The sequence below is a fragment of the Dermacentor variabilis genome, chromosome 3 (genome assembly GCF_050947875.1).
Source record: "Dermacentor variabilis isolate Ectoservices chromosome 3, ASM5094787v1, whole genome shotgun sequence".
Classification (NCBI taxonomy): Eukaryota; Metazoa; Arthropoda; class Arachnida; order Ixodida; family Ixodidae; genus Dermacentor; species Dermacentor variabilis.
Window position 1 is genome coordinate 81,666,199 of NC_134570.1, and position 18,338 is coordinate 81,684,536.

At 47.6% G+C, this 18,338-nt stretch overlaps 1 protein-coding gene across 1 annotated transcript; it reads left to right on the top strand.

Annotated features, from left to right (window-relative positions):
* The first annotated feature begins 8,798 nt into the window (after window positions 1-8,798).
* Window positions 8,799-17,849, top strand: LOC142574581 (serine/threonine-protein phosphatase Pgam5, mitochondrial-like). The gene is made up of 5 exons (XM_075683631.1): window positions 8,799-8,950; window positions 11,053-11,231; window positions 13,431-13,645; window positions 15,664-15,794; window positions 17,510-17,849. The coding sequence occupies exons 1-5, from the start codon at window positions 8,799-8,801 to the stop codon at window positions 17,658-17,660; spliced, it is 828 nt and encodes a 275-aa protein (XP_075539746.1). The 3' UTR covers window positions 17,661-17,849.
* Window positions 17,850-18,338: the final 489 nt, after the last annotated feature.

The following is an 18,338-nucleotide window of genomic DNA, read 5'->3' on the forward strand; positions in this document are numbered from 1 at the left end:
CGTTTTTGTGAGATAACCCCTGGGCCAATTTTAATTAAATTTGTAGCATTTGAGAGAGAAAGTTAAATTCTAGTGACTGTTGGAAGCGGAATTTCGCTTTAGGTCCTGTATTTTGTTAAAAAGATTTTCAAAAATTCGAAAGCTTGAAAAAAAGAGAAGGACGAAGTATACAAATTCATAGCTCTGCATCAAGAATAGATATCGCGGTTCTGTAAACGGCATCCATTAGATCACTGAAAGCGGACAAATTCGGTGCGTCATCTTATATCTTACATGACTTTGTTACGTCGTGTACAAGGGTTCTGCAAAAGCTGTATTTCCATATTACTCAATTTTTTCAGATTCATGTGTAACATATCAGTGTTGTCCTCTATAGATGTACTGTAAGATGCAATTCGCAGAATTGTGTTATCATTTTTCGTTGCTGCGTTACAGAGTTGTAAACTTGATAGTTTCGTTTTTTGAAAATGTTTGAATTTCGCCAATTTTTAATGAAATATTGACGACCTAAATAAAAATTTGAAACCAACAGTCACTAGATTTTAAGTTTTTCCTTTAAATGCTACAGACCTCGTCAAATTTGGTGCAGTGGTTGCCGAGAAAAACGAATTCTGCTTTTACATGTATTTAGAAAGGAGCGCCCGAGCTAAAGCTCCCTCTTAACGGACCTACCAAATGAAGTGCGGGCGAACATAGCAGTTGCTCCCATCCTCAAAAGGATGAGCCCCCAATACCGTCAAGGCCGCCGACAAGCGCGAGTCCAGGATCTACAAAAACAGTATGTGAGGTGGTCTTCACCGATCCGCATGCTGTGGGAAAAAAAAGCAGATACGCACTAACGGCAGTAGGTAACGACATCGAAGCTGGTCTCGTAACCTGCTCAACTGCAACCACACACTCGCCGGACACAGCACAGGCGATGGCGATCGCCCTGGCTTTCCGTGCCCAAGAGATGTTAGGCTCACGCTCGGTAGTAATTACAGACTCTCAGGTAGCACGCCGGATCTTTATGATGGGGAGAGCCCCACGCTGCATTCATAAAATCCTTGGGTATAAGATAGCCCACCAGCACAAGTTGATTATGTGCCCGGGCCATGAGGGCCTGGCAGGTAACGAAAGAGGGAATAGCGCAGCCATAGAGAAAGAAATTCAACTAGAGGGGACACTAGGCGAAAACTGGCAACAGGAAACACGTCACGCCTAGAGTTAATCTCATCCGTTAGTTGACGTGAACGTCGGAAAAAGGAATGTGAAATGAACTTACAGACAACGGTTTATTTTTCTTTAATTCTTTCCCGATAAAACTAAAAAAAATTTCTGCGTGTGTAACTGAACTTATACATTGCGACTTATTTTTCTTACGTCTCCTAGCAACAACCTAACGGCACGCAATGCATGCATCATGCGCCAGATGCATGCCAGATGCATGCGTCATGCGCCAGACACACCACTTAGAAGCGAGCGAGACCGGCTGCGCATGTGAAGTTCGCCTGTTCAGCGAGCCGTCTCTTTTGGATGTAGCGCGCTGGGCTACATCCAAAACGTTGGATGAATGCAAAAAAAGCCCGGAACGATCATTTATATAGAGCGAAATAAACATTTCCTCATTTGTAAGGCGTCTTGCGCCTCGCCATCATCATCAGCCTATTTTATGTCCACTGCGGGACGAAGGCTCTCCCTACGGGAGCGCTATATGGTGGTATAGTGCTTCAGGCGGGCCACAAGAACCTCTTGAGTATTCCGCGTCCGGCGATTATGGGCGGTCAGTTTTGCGATGACGTAGTTGACGTCACTTAATCGGCTGGGTATCACGTATGGACCGCTGTACGTTGAGACGAACTTGAGATACAAGCCTTTCTTCCGTAGAGGTGTCCACATTAACACGTGATCGCCAGGAGCGAAAGTGACATGTATATGCCGGCCGTCACAGCGTGCCGTGGTTGAAACTTGCGAAGACGGTGTTTTTAAGCGAGCGAGCCGACGCGCTTCTTCGGCAGGACACATTGTCTCCGGAATGGATGCGTCTTCGTTCAGTGGCAATGGCAAAATTGTGTCCAAGAACGTTTGGGGACTGCGAACGCACAAAAGATAGAAAGGCGCATACCCGGTTACTTCATTCTTGGCTGTATTGTATGCGTATACGTGACAATGGGCAGCACGGCATCCCAATTCCTGTGATCAGCTGAGGCGTACAGTCACAACATGTTGGTAAGCGTACGATTCGTGCGTTCGGTGAGGCCATTTGTTTGTCGGTGGTACGGCGTTGAGTGGCGGTAAGCAAAACCGTAAAGGCGCAGCAGTTCTTCAACAACGTCGGCGGTCGATTGCCGTCCACGGTCACTTACAACACGCGTAGCGCCGTGACGCGGGATGACAGAATGAAGCAGAAAGGCACGACGCATCGCTGTCGGTAGCAGAGGTAAGCGCCGCAGTCTCAGTTGTGCGCGTCAAGTATATATAGTCGACGCACACAATAATCCAGCGACGGCCGGTAGAGCTCTTATGGGAAGGGGGCCGAGCAAATCGATACCAAATTTTTCAAATGGTAAGGCAGGTGGTTTCACTGGTTGCAAAAAGCCTGCAGGAGGCGCCTCTGACTTCTTATGACATTGACAACCTGGGCAACTTGCAATGTACTGTCTTGTGCTCTTCCATAGCTTCGGCCAATAAAAGCGCTGGCGCAATCGATGAAGCGTGCAAGTAAAGCCAAGGTGATCCGATGTGATATCATGCATGGCGCGAAGGATAGCAGCACGCAGCCGTTCGGGAACGACTAGGAGCAAGGAAGCGCCTTCGGCAGAGTAATTCTTTTTGTAAAGCAAGCCGTTGTATACACAGCGTGAAGGGCGTTGTCTGACCTGACGTGCGGGCAGCCTCCAATAGAGGTATGAGAGTAGGATCACGACGTTGTTCACGTTTAAAGGTGCTGAGGTCAGGAAACTCGGTAATGCTGCCAAGATCGTCGTCGAAGTCGGCATCGTTAGCGGTGGAGTGTGGCGACGGGAGATGAGACAAGCAGATGGCATCGGTATGACACCGACCGCTCTTGTAGTCGACAGAAAAGGTATATTCTTGAAGGCGTAACGCCCAACGTGCCAGCCATCCAGAAGGATCCCGCAGTCCAACAAGCCAGCAAAGGGAATGATAATCCGTCACTATCTTGAAATGGCGACCGTGCAGATATGGCCGAAACTTCTGGATGGCGAAGACTACTGGCAGACATTCCAGTTCAGTGACAATGTAATTTCGCTCTGCTCTCGTCAGTGTCCGACTTACGTACGCAACGACGTGCTGGCGCCCATGATGAAGTTGGACGGGGACGGCGCCAGCGCTCACACCGCTAGCGTCAGTGTTTAGCTCAGTCATGGCTTCGGGATCGAAATGGCGCAAGACCGGCCCAGAAGTTAGTAGATACTTCAGTTGATGGAACGCGTCCTCGCACCCTGTAGTCCATACGTAAAGATTGTCTTTGTGAAGGAGGCACGTGAGTGGGTGAGCGAGTTGGACGAAGTTCAAATGCACCGGCGGAAGTACGAACACAGGCCAAGGAAACTACGGATCTGTCGCTGTCTTCGGTTGGCTAAAACACCGTGCTGCAGCACTCTTTTCAGGGTCAGGTCGACTACCATCTTTGTCGACGAGGAAACCGAACACGAGAGTCTGCCGCTCCCAGATGTGACACTTCGCTGAGTTTAAAACCAGTCCAACGTGTTGGACGCGGTCCAGGACGCCAAGGCGCTGATTGTGCTCCTCAAGTGTTTTGCCAAAAATGATTACATCGTCGAGGTAGCACATGTAGATCTCCCATTTCAATTCGCGCAGCCGTGTGTCCATAAACATTTCAAAAGTTGCTGGCGCAATGCATAAACCGAAAGGCATTACATTAAACTCGAAGAGACCGTCTGGCGTCACAAAGGCAGTTTTCCCTTTATCTGTCGGGTGCATCGGTATTTGCCAGTATCCCGATCGTAAGTCAACGGAGGAGAAGTAGGAGGCTGCATGAAGGCAATCGATAGCGTCATCGATGCGTGGCAGAGGGTGTACGTCCTTCTTTGTGGCTGAGGTTAGAGTCTTCGATAATCAACACAGAATCTCCAAGAATTGTCCTTTTTCTTAACTAATATCACTGGAGCTGCCCAGGGACTGCAAAGACAACGCCTTTCCGCAGCATTTCTTGAACTTGCTCAGCGATTACTTTCCGTTCTGCTGGAGAGACGCGGTACGGCTTCCGGCGAATCTTGCGCGAAATCGAATACTGGCGCATAGCGGACGAGCACCTTTTGCAAGTCTTTCCGCTCTGAAGAGGATAGCGATTTGTTTGTCATGCGGTAGAATAGCATAGAGTAGTCGCAATTTGCTGCCCTCGCGTCGGTAGAAGCGTCAACGACGTCAATAAAACGGAGGCATTGTGCGGGGACTAAGAGCATGCGAGCACAGTTGAGGTTGACTTTCCAACTGCTGAGAAAATGTCACTTGTGACAACGTTCGCGTCTAATATTGATGATCTTGCCATCACTTTATAGAAATAGCTCGTTTTCGAAAATATTTGCTTTGTATGCATCTCTTTTTATTCGCATTTGAAGATGTTCGACTCGATTTACAATGGGCTTTCTCATTTTTCTCTTTCGAAGATATTTTATTTGCTGCGCATTTTACTACCCCTACCTTCAGTTTTCTATGTTGAATAAAGTAAACACTACTCCTTACTATTCAAACTGGATTCAGTTGTTGTTCTTATTTTTTTAAAATGCTTGCTTGAGAATGACAGCATCGGGCAATGTGGCGTCAGTCTGTCGTGACATAAAATAATGTTCTGTGTCGCTCAGGGAAAACCTGGAAAACTGAAGGAATTTGAAAATGTCAACTTGGTAGACACCCTGCAGCTTCTGCTGCGCGGGAGCTCCGCACTGCTTTGAAGTGTGGCATGATTGTCGGAGCAGAATTGCTGTCGCTTATGTGGTTCAAAAGTGAAAAATGGGTGAGTTGGTATGGAAGCATGGCTAAATTCAGAGCGCGAACTACTAGGACACAGGCTAAGGCACAAGAAAAAACAGGACGCGGCGCTACTGGCAACTGAAAGTTTTATTCGAAAGGTTAAAGTCTTTATAAACCCGACATGTCCTACTTCATCAAACGTCATAAAAACAGCAAGAAAAAACAACAACAACCATGAAACCAACAAAACGAGGACTATTAATCGGTGTTAGCACGCAAAAAAAAAAAAAAGAAGCTCACGCGTGTTAAGTTGCATCTAGAAAATATGTAAGTGTCATGAAGCGCAACAGAAGCATGACTGACACAACCTGCCCCTTTTTCTTTATCTCTTTATACCTATTTCTTTATTGGGCTTCTAAATTGGAGCCCACTGGTTCAATCTATAGGCCGCAGAATTTGATGCGGACGAAATGCAAAAACACTCGTGTACTTATATTAAGGTGTATGTAAAAGAACCCTAGGTAGTGAAAACTCAAAAGCCTCGTGTGCCTCATAATCACTATATATATATATATATATATATATATATATATATATATATATATATATATATATATATATATATATATATATATATATATATATATATCGTTGTTTTGCCACGTAAAACCTCCGAGCTTGCTTATATAGAAAAAAGAAGGTAGCTGTGTCTTCTTTCGGCTTTTTTCTAGGGGTTTAAACAAAATGAAATTATATTCGAGTCTCACTTTTCCGAAAAAATACGTTATGCTTAACTCATATTTGAAACCTACATGTAATGACATTCCCTACTGTGCGTCAGCTCAACTGAGCAGCTTGTATACGGCCGCTTTCAGGAATCCGGTGCACTATCATAACGGCAATAATGAAGCAGTTAAAGGAACATGCCTCTCATACACCTAGATATATATGCAGGTTTGCTTTGTTCGTTGAAGGAGATAAGTGTGCTACAAAAATGCACCACTCAGTTTTAATGGGATGAAAAACATGGTGAGACTGTCCCAAAAAAACATGAGCCATTCCACTCCGTGAAAGTGGTTGACTAGAGGAGCTGTTTAGCCCACGACACTGCCGGAGGTGACACATAATCTTGAACAAAGGTATGAACTAATTTATTGTCTTGATGGGTGGTTGCCGTGACGAAACGTACGCACACTCATTTATTATCTTGATTGGTGGTCATTATTTCACTCGCAACTGCAGTAACATTCCTTGATAATGTCAAATCGATGCGCGTGCGCCGCTGGGTGGTCGGGTGGGCCGGATCTGTGTGGCATCACAAGGGATATGTCTGCACTACGGAACTCGTAAACCACTCCCTTTTTGGTACCGACACATCCACATTGAAATCACCAACAGCAGCAGGGGTAGTGTCATCGCAGCTAATTCACACAAAGTGAGTAGCCATGAACCTTACGGGACTTGTCATTGCATTTTTTGCTTGCTTACGGGGGTATGAGCCACTGCTCATGGGGGTATGATCCATTGCTCAAGGGGGTACGAGCCATTGATGATGACAGTTTTCGACATGCTGTTCTGTATGTTGTACACGTGATTAGAAAGAGTTTAAGCACTGTTCGCTTCACTTTACTGTGTGCTTGTAGTCTCTGCCTTACGTGGCTAGGAGTCATTGCCTTTTTTGCTTGCTTAAGGGAGCATGAATGCTTACGGGGGTATGAGCCATTGATGATGATAGTTTTTATGCGAAGCATACTAGCCGCACAACCACGCTCTTCCTTGCTGCGCCGCGCGCGGCCGCGTAGCTACCATATGACGTCATAACAGCTGCAAAAGCGGAGGCTTAACTCGTGCGCTCGCTTGCGGCCGCGTAGCTACATAGCCGGGTTTCAGCTCGTGCGCTCGCCTGCATGAGTTGTTTCTTCGTCTAGCCGACCAAATATATCCAAGCAACAGCAGTTCACCAGGCTAAACAGTGGTTCAACAACTAAAATAAAGGCTAGTATGCTTCGCATCCTGGGCTTAACCTTAGCTAAGCCACAGCCATTTTTTTTCACGAAGAACAAAAATGCCCGGAATCCTAGCCATATATAGCTTCGCTGTAAAAAGCATTCCTTGCGTGAATTGAGTTAGCAGATTCACAGGCTTTCGATGGGGGCGAAATGCGAAAACACCCGTGTGCTTAGATTTAGGTGGACGTTAAAGAACCCCAGGTGGTCAAAATTTCCGGAGTCCTCCACTACGGCGTGCCTCATAATCAGAAAGTGGTTTTGGCACGTAAAAGCCCAAATATTATTATTATTATTAGATTCACAGGCTGCCCCGAAACGGGGCGGTTATATTGAATTACAGCTACTGCAAAATTTACCGATCGGTTCCCATGGTAAAGGTGTGGGTGGAAAGGTGTGGTATTCACCGCGTCTTTCCTTTCGCTCAACAGACAAACAAACACAAGCAGAGAGAGAGAGAGAGAGAGAGAGAGATATGCATGTTAAGCAAAAATGATGAAGCCCCGTGCATTAATTCGCTCCGGAACTGGTGGGCCTCTGCGCAGCAGCTTCGACTCGCCAGCAGCAGAATCATTCGGTACAGCCCTCACTTGCATTGGACATGCCCTCGAGAATTCAAAGTGCTGTTATGCGTTACATTCGAACAGGAACGACTATTCGATCATATCTAATAGGGAATTCAGGAATCGCATACGATCTGAATAGCAAATAGCATTTGATGAGACTTGTATGTTTCTACTTCATTTCACATGCTGGCACATTGAAGAAGATTGCCAGACACGTCATGGAGATTACATTGGTGTTACCAGTCGCCCCGATTCAGTCCGCGTATACGTAGGTATACCTCTCTCTTTACACTGTTGTTCATATGAGCGTCCAATCATTGACGTGATTCCATATTTCGGAAAACTCACTGGTACACCTGGGTCGGTTCCATCTAGAGTTTACTAGAATTGTTGTACACTCCATTTCCGTCCAGCCAGAGGCCGTTGGTCGAAGCTGCCGTGCGCGTTCCCATGATTCGAACACGGCATGAGAAAAGGTAAGGTGGTGTGAAGTTTGTTACTGCAAACGCGCTTATTCCGGTCGAGGGTTATCACTCAGTATATTTCGTATATATTGATTTACTATTTCACTATATTCGTTTAGACTGCAAGCAATGAGGACACGCACGAAGAACAACGATAATAACAAAAAATTTTAGATCGGCGGACGCGAACTTTCATTGATGTACATGTTTGTGTTGATGCTAAATCTGTTGACGTTATGCGATGTTACATTAATGCAGATACTATTAGTTACGTTGTGTAGGTGCCGTATTTTCGTTGCGTATACAGGGTGGTATACGTTGACGTCATTCATGCGATGACATCGCCTGTGTTGAAGCAATCCCTGCAAATAGAAAACGCAATCTAATAGACAAATACGTCTTCCCTTCCGTCCACGAGTGCACCAGCTTGTAGTAAACCGACAGAAAGGAAATGTGCTGGTCACGGTCACTTCAAGTTCCGCCTAATTGTGTTATTGGATGCCTTTCGTTGTAAGAAGAAGAATTAACGTCTTCATCCGCTGTTTTGTCATAAGGAGCCTGTGTTAATGTTTAAGAAATAGAAAAGAAATGCTATTTATCTCTCTTGAACCGACACTCTGTTACTCAAATTTAGTTTTTGTAATAAAAACACTTGGAACCGCCTGCTTCTTGCTAATCCCCCGTAGAGGGTATGAGCCAGTATTAGGATATTACATTAAGAACAAGGTGCCTGCGTGTTAGCTGTGGACGGTGATCTTGAGGCCTTTGGTGACCACGTAGTTGTTGGAGAGTTTCCTAGACTCCTCTGCGCGTGTGAACGCAACGAAATGCTCGGACACATCGCCAAGGCCGTGGGAATTCTATGCGGCAGCGTGGCCGCTGTGTCGCTATACCGCCAAGAAGCCAGGAAGCGCCAAGTGCACGCTTCGTGGGCGACCAATTTCCAGCCCTCTGCTCACTGGGACTTCAACTGGGACAGGTAGGCAGGTCGCTGCATGGTCCGTGTGCCCCGTCAGGTACTCATTAGACAAGGCGTGATACTATTTCAAAAGCCCTCTACTGCCACACGCTACCGCCGCTGATCTGTGGAAACGTGTATCAGTGGCAGCCGGGAAGTGGCACACCGGGCACGTGCCCCTACCGAAATTTCTGTGTTAGTATGCGACTTTCCCAGCCCTCTCGTAGCCCTCCACGCTTCTTGGCGATGACGTACGTCATGGCACGCATTACGATGATGATGATGATGATGATTTATTGGTATCCCTTCGGAACGAGGCGGTGACACATATTCGCCTAGCCTGCTTGAGCTAATGAAGTAATCAACACAGATGTTTATCAGTCTAACATTTTGCCTAGGTCTAATTATTTTTTTATTTCTTCGTTAATACCTCCAATCTACCTTGTATAGTTATCTATATGGCCATAATGGATCTGGTCCTAACAATTTCTTCCCTGCTGCGCTTCCACTTAGCATCTGTGTTGGGTCAATGCCACCTAGACTAGGGTTTGGTTTGGCGCGTGCCTTCCTTTCATCCCTCGTCCCTTGCCTATAGGTAACGTCGTTGTGAGCGCTGTCGAATCGCACGCTCCGCCCTCTCCGCCTTCGCTTTCCCTCCTGTAGCCTCGTCCTCTCTTCCTCCACACATCGAGTTACCCTCTCCGTCTATCGAACGAGAAAGAGCAACCACACAATATGGATGAAGTAGCTAAGGCCACCGCTTTATAAGGTGTCGTTATAACGGCCTACATGTCCTTCTGTCTTGCTGACGAAAAAGGCGGAAAAAATTACGGAGCACCACAGAAGCGAAGAGTTCACAAGAATATTCAGCGACTCTTTGGACTCCCTAAATGCGCTGATGGGGACGCTTAGAGTCAGCACATGGGCACAATATATTAAGGTCGCATGCGCACCTCTTCGTCGGGATTACGGCACGGGCGTGCGAGTGGACTGGGTCCCGGGCAGCATCGGCAATGGTGCGGCCCAAAGTGCTGCGAGCGAGCTATTATTTTCCCGCTCATGTCCCCTAGGCCCAGTCCCTCTCATTCCTCGACCCGGAAGAGGAGCGCGAGCGACTCAAACTGCAAGCAAAACGGGAGCCGAAGGCGAAGGTACCAAACGATGCCAACCTTTCTTTGCCCTATGGTCTTCCTCTGGGCGCGCAAGTCCTGGTGCGCAAGGCCAGGGCGGGCGCAGCGCTCGCCGAACACGTCGTGGCTAAGTGGCGCGCGCGCGCGCCGCTTCGAGGAAGACGCGAGGTCGTCAGAGGCGACGCCTGGACAGCGAGCAGGAGGAAGAGACGATGTCGTCACTAGTGGCGTGCAGTACGTGCGACATCGGTGCTCGACCGACAGTCGGGCACCTATTGTGGGACTGTCCCGGACTCGCGATAGGAAGATACAAACACGAGAGACGCGTCGTCACCTCACTGGAGGCACGGACCACGCCACCCCCCAGGCCGACGCCCGGCGAACGATCAACTCTTCGTGGGAGCTTGTGCGCGAGTTTGATCGGCTGCAGGTTGTGGACGTGTAGTTAGCTTTTCTTTATTTCGTTTCATTACACATATATTTCTTTCTTTATTTTATGATACCCATCATTGACCGTCACCCCCTGCTGAGGCCACTCAGTTATCCGCTTCGTTAAAGTTAATTATCTCTCTTCTCGGACTATATGAAGCGGTTAACAGTGGTCGAATAACGGTTGTCTCCGGAGCCAACGTAGGGTTGCAATGTTTCTGCCGCCAACATTTAGACAATAGGGACTATAGTCTTGGGATTGCCACCCTGCATGGCGATCGAATACAAGTATCCATTGCCGAAACGCTTGCTTCAAACAGACTGCTGACAACCGTGGATCACTTCAAGCGCACGTATTTCTGTGAACCTGTGCCGATTGTGTGCACTGTTCTGGCAGAAACTCGCGGACCTCTTTGCTGAACTCTGCGGCCACCTCGAGCAAACGCGTAGCATTACGCACGTGTATTGTTCCATGTTTACGGATAGACAGAATTAATCTTTTCTGGACGTGAGCCTTTTAAAACTTTGTAACGAGATAGCTTTTGCTTTTTGTTCTTTTTGCAGGCGGGACCCCGAGTCTTGCGCAGAGCCTCCGGCTGACTCGTCAGAAGAAGAGAAGCGTCGTTATGACGAAGAAGTGCAGAAAGCAAAGGCGACCGCAACACGCTATTTGTACCTAGTTCGACATGGGGACTTCACATTTTACGAGGAGCCGGACACCTATCGCACGCTTACAGACCTTGGTAAGCTGTTACTTCCGGAACGTTCTTGCTGAATGTTGTTCTTACCAGCGTCGAGAAAAAAAAAGAAGGAAAGTGACGCATAAAGGGGATCAGAACAGCGCTTTTCTAACGAGCGCCATTATGCAATTAAACACTCAGTTCGTGCATAATTTTTTTTTTTAGCCAACCAATGAGGGCTAAGCGCTGAGCGCAAGATAACTCGACGTCCGGTATTCCTACTTCTCAATAGAAAATTTGCCATCGGTTTCGCGCATCTGTCGCCACCGTAATGACGAGACGTAGCAGTCACGTTAAACCGCATTCGCTGGCAGCATATTATGTCCGAATCGACAACAAATTTTCTTTCTTTTTTTCCCCCCGAGGACAGTAACAGAGTGGCCTTCCTTACCGAGTCTTCCACGTGTTTTCTAAGCGTAGCTTCGTTCTACTATACTCATTCTCGATTCCTTTTCGTTGTTCACGGCGCTTGAACATGCACTGGTCTGCAGCGTGCAATTGTTGATCGATACCTAATTGATCACTCAGTAACATATGTGGTGAGAAAAACTATCGTCTTGGCAAAACCTTTGCCTCGCCGCGTTAATTCAGCAGGAATTTTATCACTTCTTGAAACGATGTAACTTCTCTGCAAGCAGGAAAGTTTAGATGAAACATACTTTCAATATCGACAAATGTTTGCATGCACCATATCGAGAAGCCATATCGGACTATCATCCCAAATGTCCTACATTTTTTCTTTTACCATCGAAGAGAGAGAGAGAGAGAGAGAGAGAGAGAGAGAAATGTCTGCAAGCCTCCCTGCACGACTGTATATAGAGGCAGGACTGCATTGCTTACACAAACGTGTGCATGCCTCACCTCTTTGGCCGAGAATTAAGCACCCTTTACAAATTACACCGCGCGTTAATGGCGGCGGCAGCTATAGGTGAACCACGCATTTGTGTCATTCGAAAACTCGCAATAAAAGAAACAACAACACATATAGGGCAAATAAAAGGTGATTTATCGCTATGTGCACACATCAATGTCATGCAGCTAGCCGATATGCAATATACAATGAGTAGCTCCTCGATGGCATGCACCCGCAGAAGAATCGAAGACGTTCGACTCACTGCGTTATAGCATACATCGACCTATTGTACGCCCGTGTCGGACCTCGAGGCCTGCCGTCTCTTTCGTGGATGCAGTCCCGCGCTCTGCGAAGTGCGTACAGCGTGGATTACACTTATCCGGTGTGGTCAAGCGGCCGTCTTGGTCGCCATCGCTCGCGAGAAGAACTACGAGCTGGCGCCGCGATAAGGCCACGCACGTCACATACGCGCTCCACGCACTCGTAACCAATAGATCCTTGCCCAGCAGCTATGTGAACCTCAAGATGGCGCGTCCAGTCCGCAACCGACCGCTCGACCACTCTTATATGAGCGATTGCGTTCACCAATGACGATGCCGCGCTTCAAAGCCTGTGTACATTGTCGTTCATCGAGCGGCCGTCGTGCATGAGTCTTGCCCCGGACAAAATATAACGCGCATGTGCAGAGGATTCTCACACTCAATGTCATTCGCGTGCATAATGTCTACGGTCGACCTAACTGACACTCCGAAGTTGGACGATATAACCAACAAAATCTTTTATTGGTTCAAAAGCGTTGCTGTCTAAAACCGCCATGACTAGAGGTCATCCTGCCTTCGCATCTGCTGACTGGTTACCGCTGTTCCCACCTGGATCTGTCAACGAACCCACATAGCTCTTTTTTGGCGTTTGTTAATGAGATTAAGATCACCAAGCCCAGGGGGTGCTATGTAATCGGGGTACTGTCCAATTCGCTATCTTGTCAGCTGTGGCTGACTCACGTGGATGCCAAGCCTTGTCCTATTGGGTGTAATACGTTAAGCATAGATGCATTAGGCAATATGGCAGAAAGTGTCCACATTAGCAACCGGCACTTCTCCTCCCTCTCCCCTCTCATTTTAAATGGACCACGAATGTAACTAGACAGGTGCCATTTGGACATCTGACGCGACAAGTTCGCCGTGCTCGTCTGATTTTAAAGGAAACACGGCGACGCCAACGTATAGGGCGCTCGCCAGCGAAGTGATTTCTGTCCGTAGAGTCCCGGAGTGTCTACCACGCCCGTCGGTTAACGCGCGTCCGGGTCAAGCAATATGGTTGCACGCTGTTCTGTTGTCGAATGCGTGCAGGCCGCAAGCAGGCGGACCTGACCGGCCAGCGGCTCAAGCAGCTGGGCATCCCCTTCTGCCAGCTGACCCACTCGACCATGGCGCGTGCCGTCGAAACGGCCGAGCTCATTCACCGGCACCTTCCGCAGCTCCCGCTCTTTCAGTGCGAGCTCATACGCGAAGGGGAACCCATGCCTCCTGAGCCGCCGTTTGGAATATGGAAGCCGCAGTCCAAGGTAGTGCATGTCACATACCCGGGCGACGCAATAATTCCTCAGTGCGCAAATAAGTGTGCACTCTTTGATCCATTCAGGTCCGGCATCTACTGGCGATCATTTAGCGACCGATTACACACTTGGGGTATGTCTTCTAGTAACGCTTGCTGATGGTGTTCAGCCATGATCGTGTTAAAGAATAAGCTGCATTAACAGAACGGGGCGAATCACCGATCAAGTCCGCAGACCAGAGATCACGCGGCTGAGCTGTAATGAATCCCGCCCCTAGAAGCTCGAGTGAGGCGGGATTCGACGGTACTGAGCCAGGTCATGATGTTCCAGTCTAAATGTCCATTAAACCACCTGCGACATTCTTTAAACACATCTTAATTAAGCACGCGCACGGCCTGCAGTATGCCGTGATGACCATCCTTCACGGAAATGACAGAACTAGGCGCCTCGAGGTTGCCACAAATTAAAAAAAACAACAAAAAACCCGCGCTCCTCTCCGGATTCTTTTTTTTTTTTTTTTGCTGTGCCTCCTTCTCACTTTATGACGGCGGCAGGCACGATGTCACCAGGGTAAAAGCCGTCAATTGGTCAGCCAATGAATGGCAATGGCTGCAACGCGACGAGAGTCAGCTGCATATCCTGAGAAGGGTGGGCGCTCTCCCAACGTGACCCACTGATCCCTTTTTGAAGCTTCCATTCAGTCGGCGTTGAGACGACGGCGATTAAGAGCGGACAATGGAGGAGCCTTCCTTCTGGTGTGTTGACGCGACCCGTAACTTTCGCTGCACTGCGTCGAATTAGTGAGAGTACGTCGCGAAGAGAAGGTAGTGCCAGTGGGAAAGGTAGAAAATTAAGCAAGCGAGAAACCGCGTCGGCAGCATAATCGTTCGCCAAACGCCTATGACATTACTGTTAGGGTATCATTAAAAAAATTGAGTCACTTAAGTTTCCTTACGTGATTTGAATGTGAAACCATTAGGACTTGTCTAACTTATCACCTTAAATTAAAGCTCCACCTTAATTCATCTTGATCTAATTTGTACCATTAATCCACTTTAATGTACTTTCATCCATCTTACTAACTTTAATCTACAATAATCAAATTTTGGGAGTGGGCTACGGAGTCCGTCCGACACCGTGGATGTACACCGTGGAATTTCGCCGTGCGAACCGCAACAAGTCCAGCGCCGGGAACGTGACGTCATCACTTGGTCACATGGGTTTTCATACCATATCGGATGATAACAACGGACGCCGGATTTTCCGCTTCGTGAGGCTCATAATGCTTTCGCATAAAGAAAAAAACCTTGCGTCTCTATGTTTGTTGTAGAGCACAATAGTACAAAGCTGCCACTGCATAACTGCGCTCGATCCTTGAATGTGGTGGCCTGCCATTCCGAGTAAGCGTATACGAAAGCGATCCTGTATGCATGTATATTGATGTGCGCATTGAAGCACAGCGAAAAATGAGAGCGAACGCGGAGTGCAGCGGGAGATGGAAAAAAGCGACAAGCGCGAGGAGGAAAGCGGAGGAGCGGGGTATGGCGAAAGCGTGAGAAGAGAAACGAAGTGCCGCGCACGAGGGGCTCTGCGGTGATGATGGCTACGAGATGGCGCCAGAGTAGCGCGCGTCGTCTCTATGGAAACAAAGCGCTGCATGAGCGGAAGTCTGCGGCGGCTGCTGTGAATCGCGCCCACGGGTCACCCATGGGCTTCCTCTCGCGTTCTCCCGATTAGCGAGACAGTAGCGCCATACTTCGCGCCGTTTGCAGCGTGCCGTACGAGATAGATTGCCCCCACCAGCCAATATATCGCGAAAACACGTATACGACTGGGTTCAAATTTCGCATTAGGGAGTATCGTAATCGTCGGTTAATTTTTTTTCTCTCCTTTAGTCTTTGTGCTGCGCTTATTTTTTCCATCAAAAACAGTCAGTCGGTTGGTCGCGTCGGTCGGTTTAGTTTAGTTTAGTCGAAAGCAGATGTTGCCCTTGAATGCAAAGGTGTGCGCGCCGGTCTGCGTTACAGTTCCTGACCGATGGCGCCCGCATAGAGGCCGGCTTCCGCAAGTACTTTCACCGCGCTTCGCCCAGCCAGAAGCAAGACTCCCACGAGATCATCGTCTGCCACGCCAACGTCATACGATACTGCATATGCAGGTGTGTCACCACGCATGCCCGACCGTCATTGTTCGCACGGCATCACGGCCGCGGCACTTCGCTGCTGTGCACGAGATCGTGGGTGCAATTCCCGGCTGCGTACACCGCATATAGGACCGTGTAACGTAATACGACTCCGTTCTGATGATATTCCAATTTCTTGACGTCAAATTTACGTAACCGCCAGCTCAAACATGAGACGGTGACCCGCAGCGTTGTTTGAACATCCCAACCGAAAGCTCTCCTCGCTTATGGAAGGGGGCCTTTATTTGCTTTGAAAGTAAATAACGTTCCTACCTTGACATATTTTTTTTATCTAATTGGCTGACAAGAGGATATATATATATATATATATATATATATATATATATATATATATATATATATATATATATATATATATATATATATATATATATGAAGTTTTTTCAGCATATTGATGCATCTTTAGGGCGAACCCACCGCTTTGATGTGGTGAGTTCTCGCGTCTTTTTTTTTTTTTTTTTTACATCGCATGACAGGCAGGCGAAGTGAGCGCAGCTCGGAAGGTTTTCATCAATAGCAGACAGCTGAGAGCGACAAATCATAGAATCAGAAATAATTCTTTTTCTTTTTTTCGGATTAAACACGCGTAGTTACCGCGTACACGTCATATCAGGTGGGAAGTTTTCTCAGTTTTAGTGACGTCGCGGGAGAGACAGGTGAAGTGAGGGTGGTCCGAAATACATTTGACCAATCGTTCACAGCTATTGGAAGGAATGGAATGGAAACAGATCGGAATAGCTCTATGTTATAGTGTGTCAGATAGGAAGTGGGGAGGGCGCGTTTTTCAGCGCATGCTAATGAAACCAAGTTGTGAAAGTCGATCGAGCACATTCAATTGATTGATCATTAAATAAATAAATCACACATCAATGTTTTCAATCAATCAATCAATCAATCAATCAATCAATCAATCAATCAATCAATCAATCAATCAATCAATCAATCAATCAATCAATCAATAATTAGCCCGCCAACCAGCCAGGCAATGTTTCCATCACGATCCCCGTTGCAACTACCACTGTACATCAGCAGTACTTTTTCTTCATAAGAATCGATTCTGGCCGTCTGCAGTCGGCCTATGTGCATCCTATAGACTACTTTGCCACCACGAAATTTTTTCTTTGCTCTCCACAAAGCTTGTGGCAAGACCTCTGGCCATACAATAAGGAATAGTTGATGTTGCCTTTCGCTTACACAAAGCGGTGAACAAAAAGCTTGAATTTGATGCTTCTTCACTACATTGTGTCGAACACTGCACGAAGCCAAGCAAGGCGAAATACCTTCCCCTAGTTACATGCCCCTGTTCTGGTAGCTCCTTCGAAGAAGAAGGGTCACGTGAGCGGCTTCAGCCAATCGGACGCCCACGTCTGCGTCTCGGTGTGTCGGTGGAACGCGGAAAAGAATTGCGAATTTGCGATACACTTAAAAAAAAAAGTTTCCAACGCCACCCTTTGATCAATAGATTAATCTAAGTTGAGATTATTAAGGTAATCGCAATATTATTTAGCCCAATAGACTTTCATGGACATTTGGAGCAGGTGCTTTGAGAGGACGTTCTACACCTTTATAGTCTCAATAACAGAATCACTGTGTAAAGTTTTGGCACCACGCGCGCGACGCACACTGGCACCTTGGTGATCACACATTGTTCCGCCCAATCTGCACAACAGGGCCCTGCAGATCCACCCCGAAGCCTGGTCCCGCATGAGCCTGGCCAACTGCAGCATCTCGGTGGTGAAGATCGCCCCCTCGGGACGGGTGACCCTGCGCGCCCTAGGCGACCACGGCCACTTACCCGTGGGGTTCATCACGGCCGGCTAGTCTGCCTATAAGAGCACCTCGTATATCTCACCGGCTCAGCCGCCTTCAAACTTGTAGAAATTTTGTAAACACCTCAAGGTGTCGAACGCGCGACCTCATTTCCGCGGAAATCTGCTTTCTTTTTTGTTCTCCGCTGACCCTATCGTATGTGGCACCTCAATAAATTATTTCGCGATGCACTTATATCGATATATATATAGAGAGTGTCGGTTACGCAATAATATGCATGACGACGATAGAGCGTCCTTTGGCGTGCGGAGTTTGACGAACATCTGAACGGCCTTTTTAGTTAAATATTCGTTCATGAACAGCGAGCACGTGTTCGTATTTGGTGATTTTCTACAGCGCCACGACTACCAATGAAAAACAAGTAACCGTGGGAAGGCGATGAGATTTTCAGACACGCACGCACATGCACGCATGAGGGCGTCCGCAAGCTCCAGTGGGCGCTAATGCTGTTCGAGGAGGTTCTCACACTGACGGGAACGCCGCAGACAAAACAGACAACACAGGCTCATGATGGGAACGCCGAGGGAGCAAGCGAAGGTAAAGCTTCGTATTCGTGAGTGGTAAGCAACTCGAAGGATCTGATAATGGTTGGAGCGTAGATTATTGGCGTGGTTGTATAAGCGAGAAGAGAGCAGCGAGAGATGATGACTATTCCAGCCCAAATGGCAA

Coding starts and splice junctions, on each gene's coding strand:
- LOC142574581 (XM_075683631.1), top strand. CDS start 8,799: ATGCTCGGACACATCGCCAAGGCCGTGGGAATTCTATGCGGCAGCGTG. Junction 8,951..11,052: donor TGGGACTTCAACTGGGACAG/GTAGGCAGGTCG, acceptor TTCTTTTTGCAG/GCGGGACCCCGAGTCTTGCG. Junction 11,232..13,430: donor TCGCACGCTTACAGACCTTG/GTAAGCTGTTAC, acceptor GAATGCGTGCAG/GCCGCAAGCAGGCGGACCTG.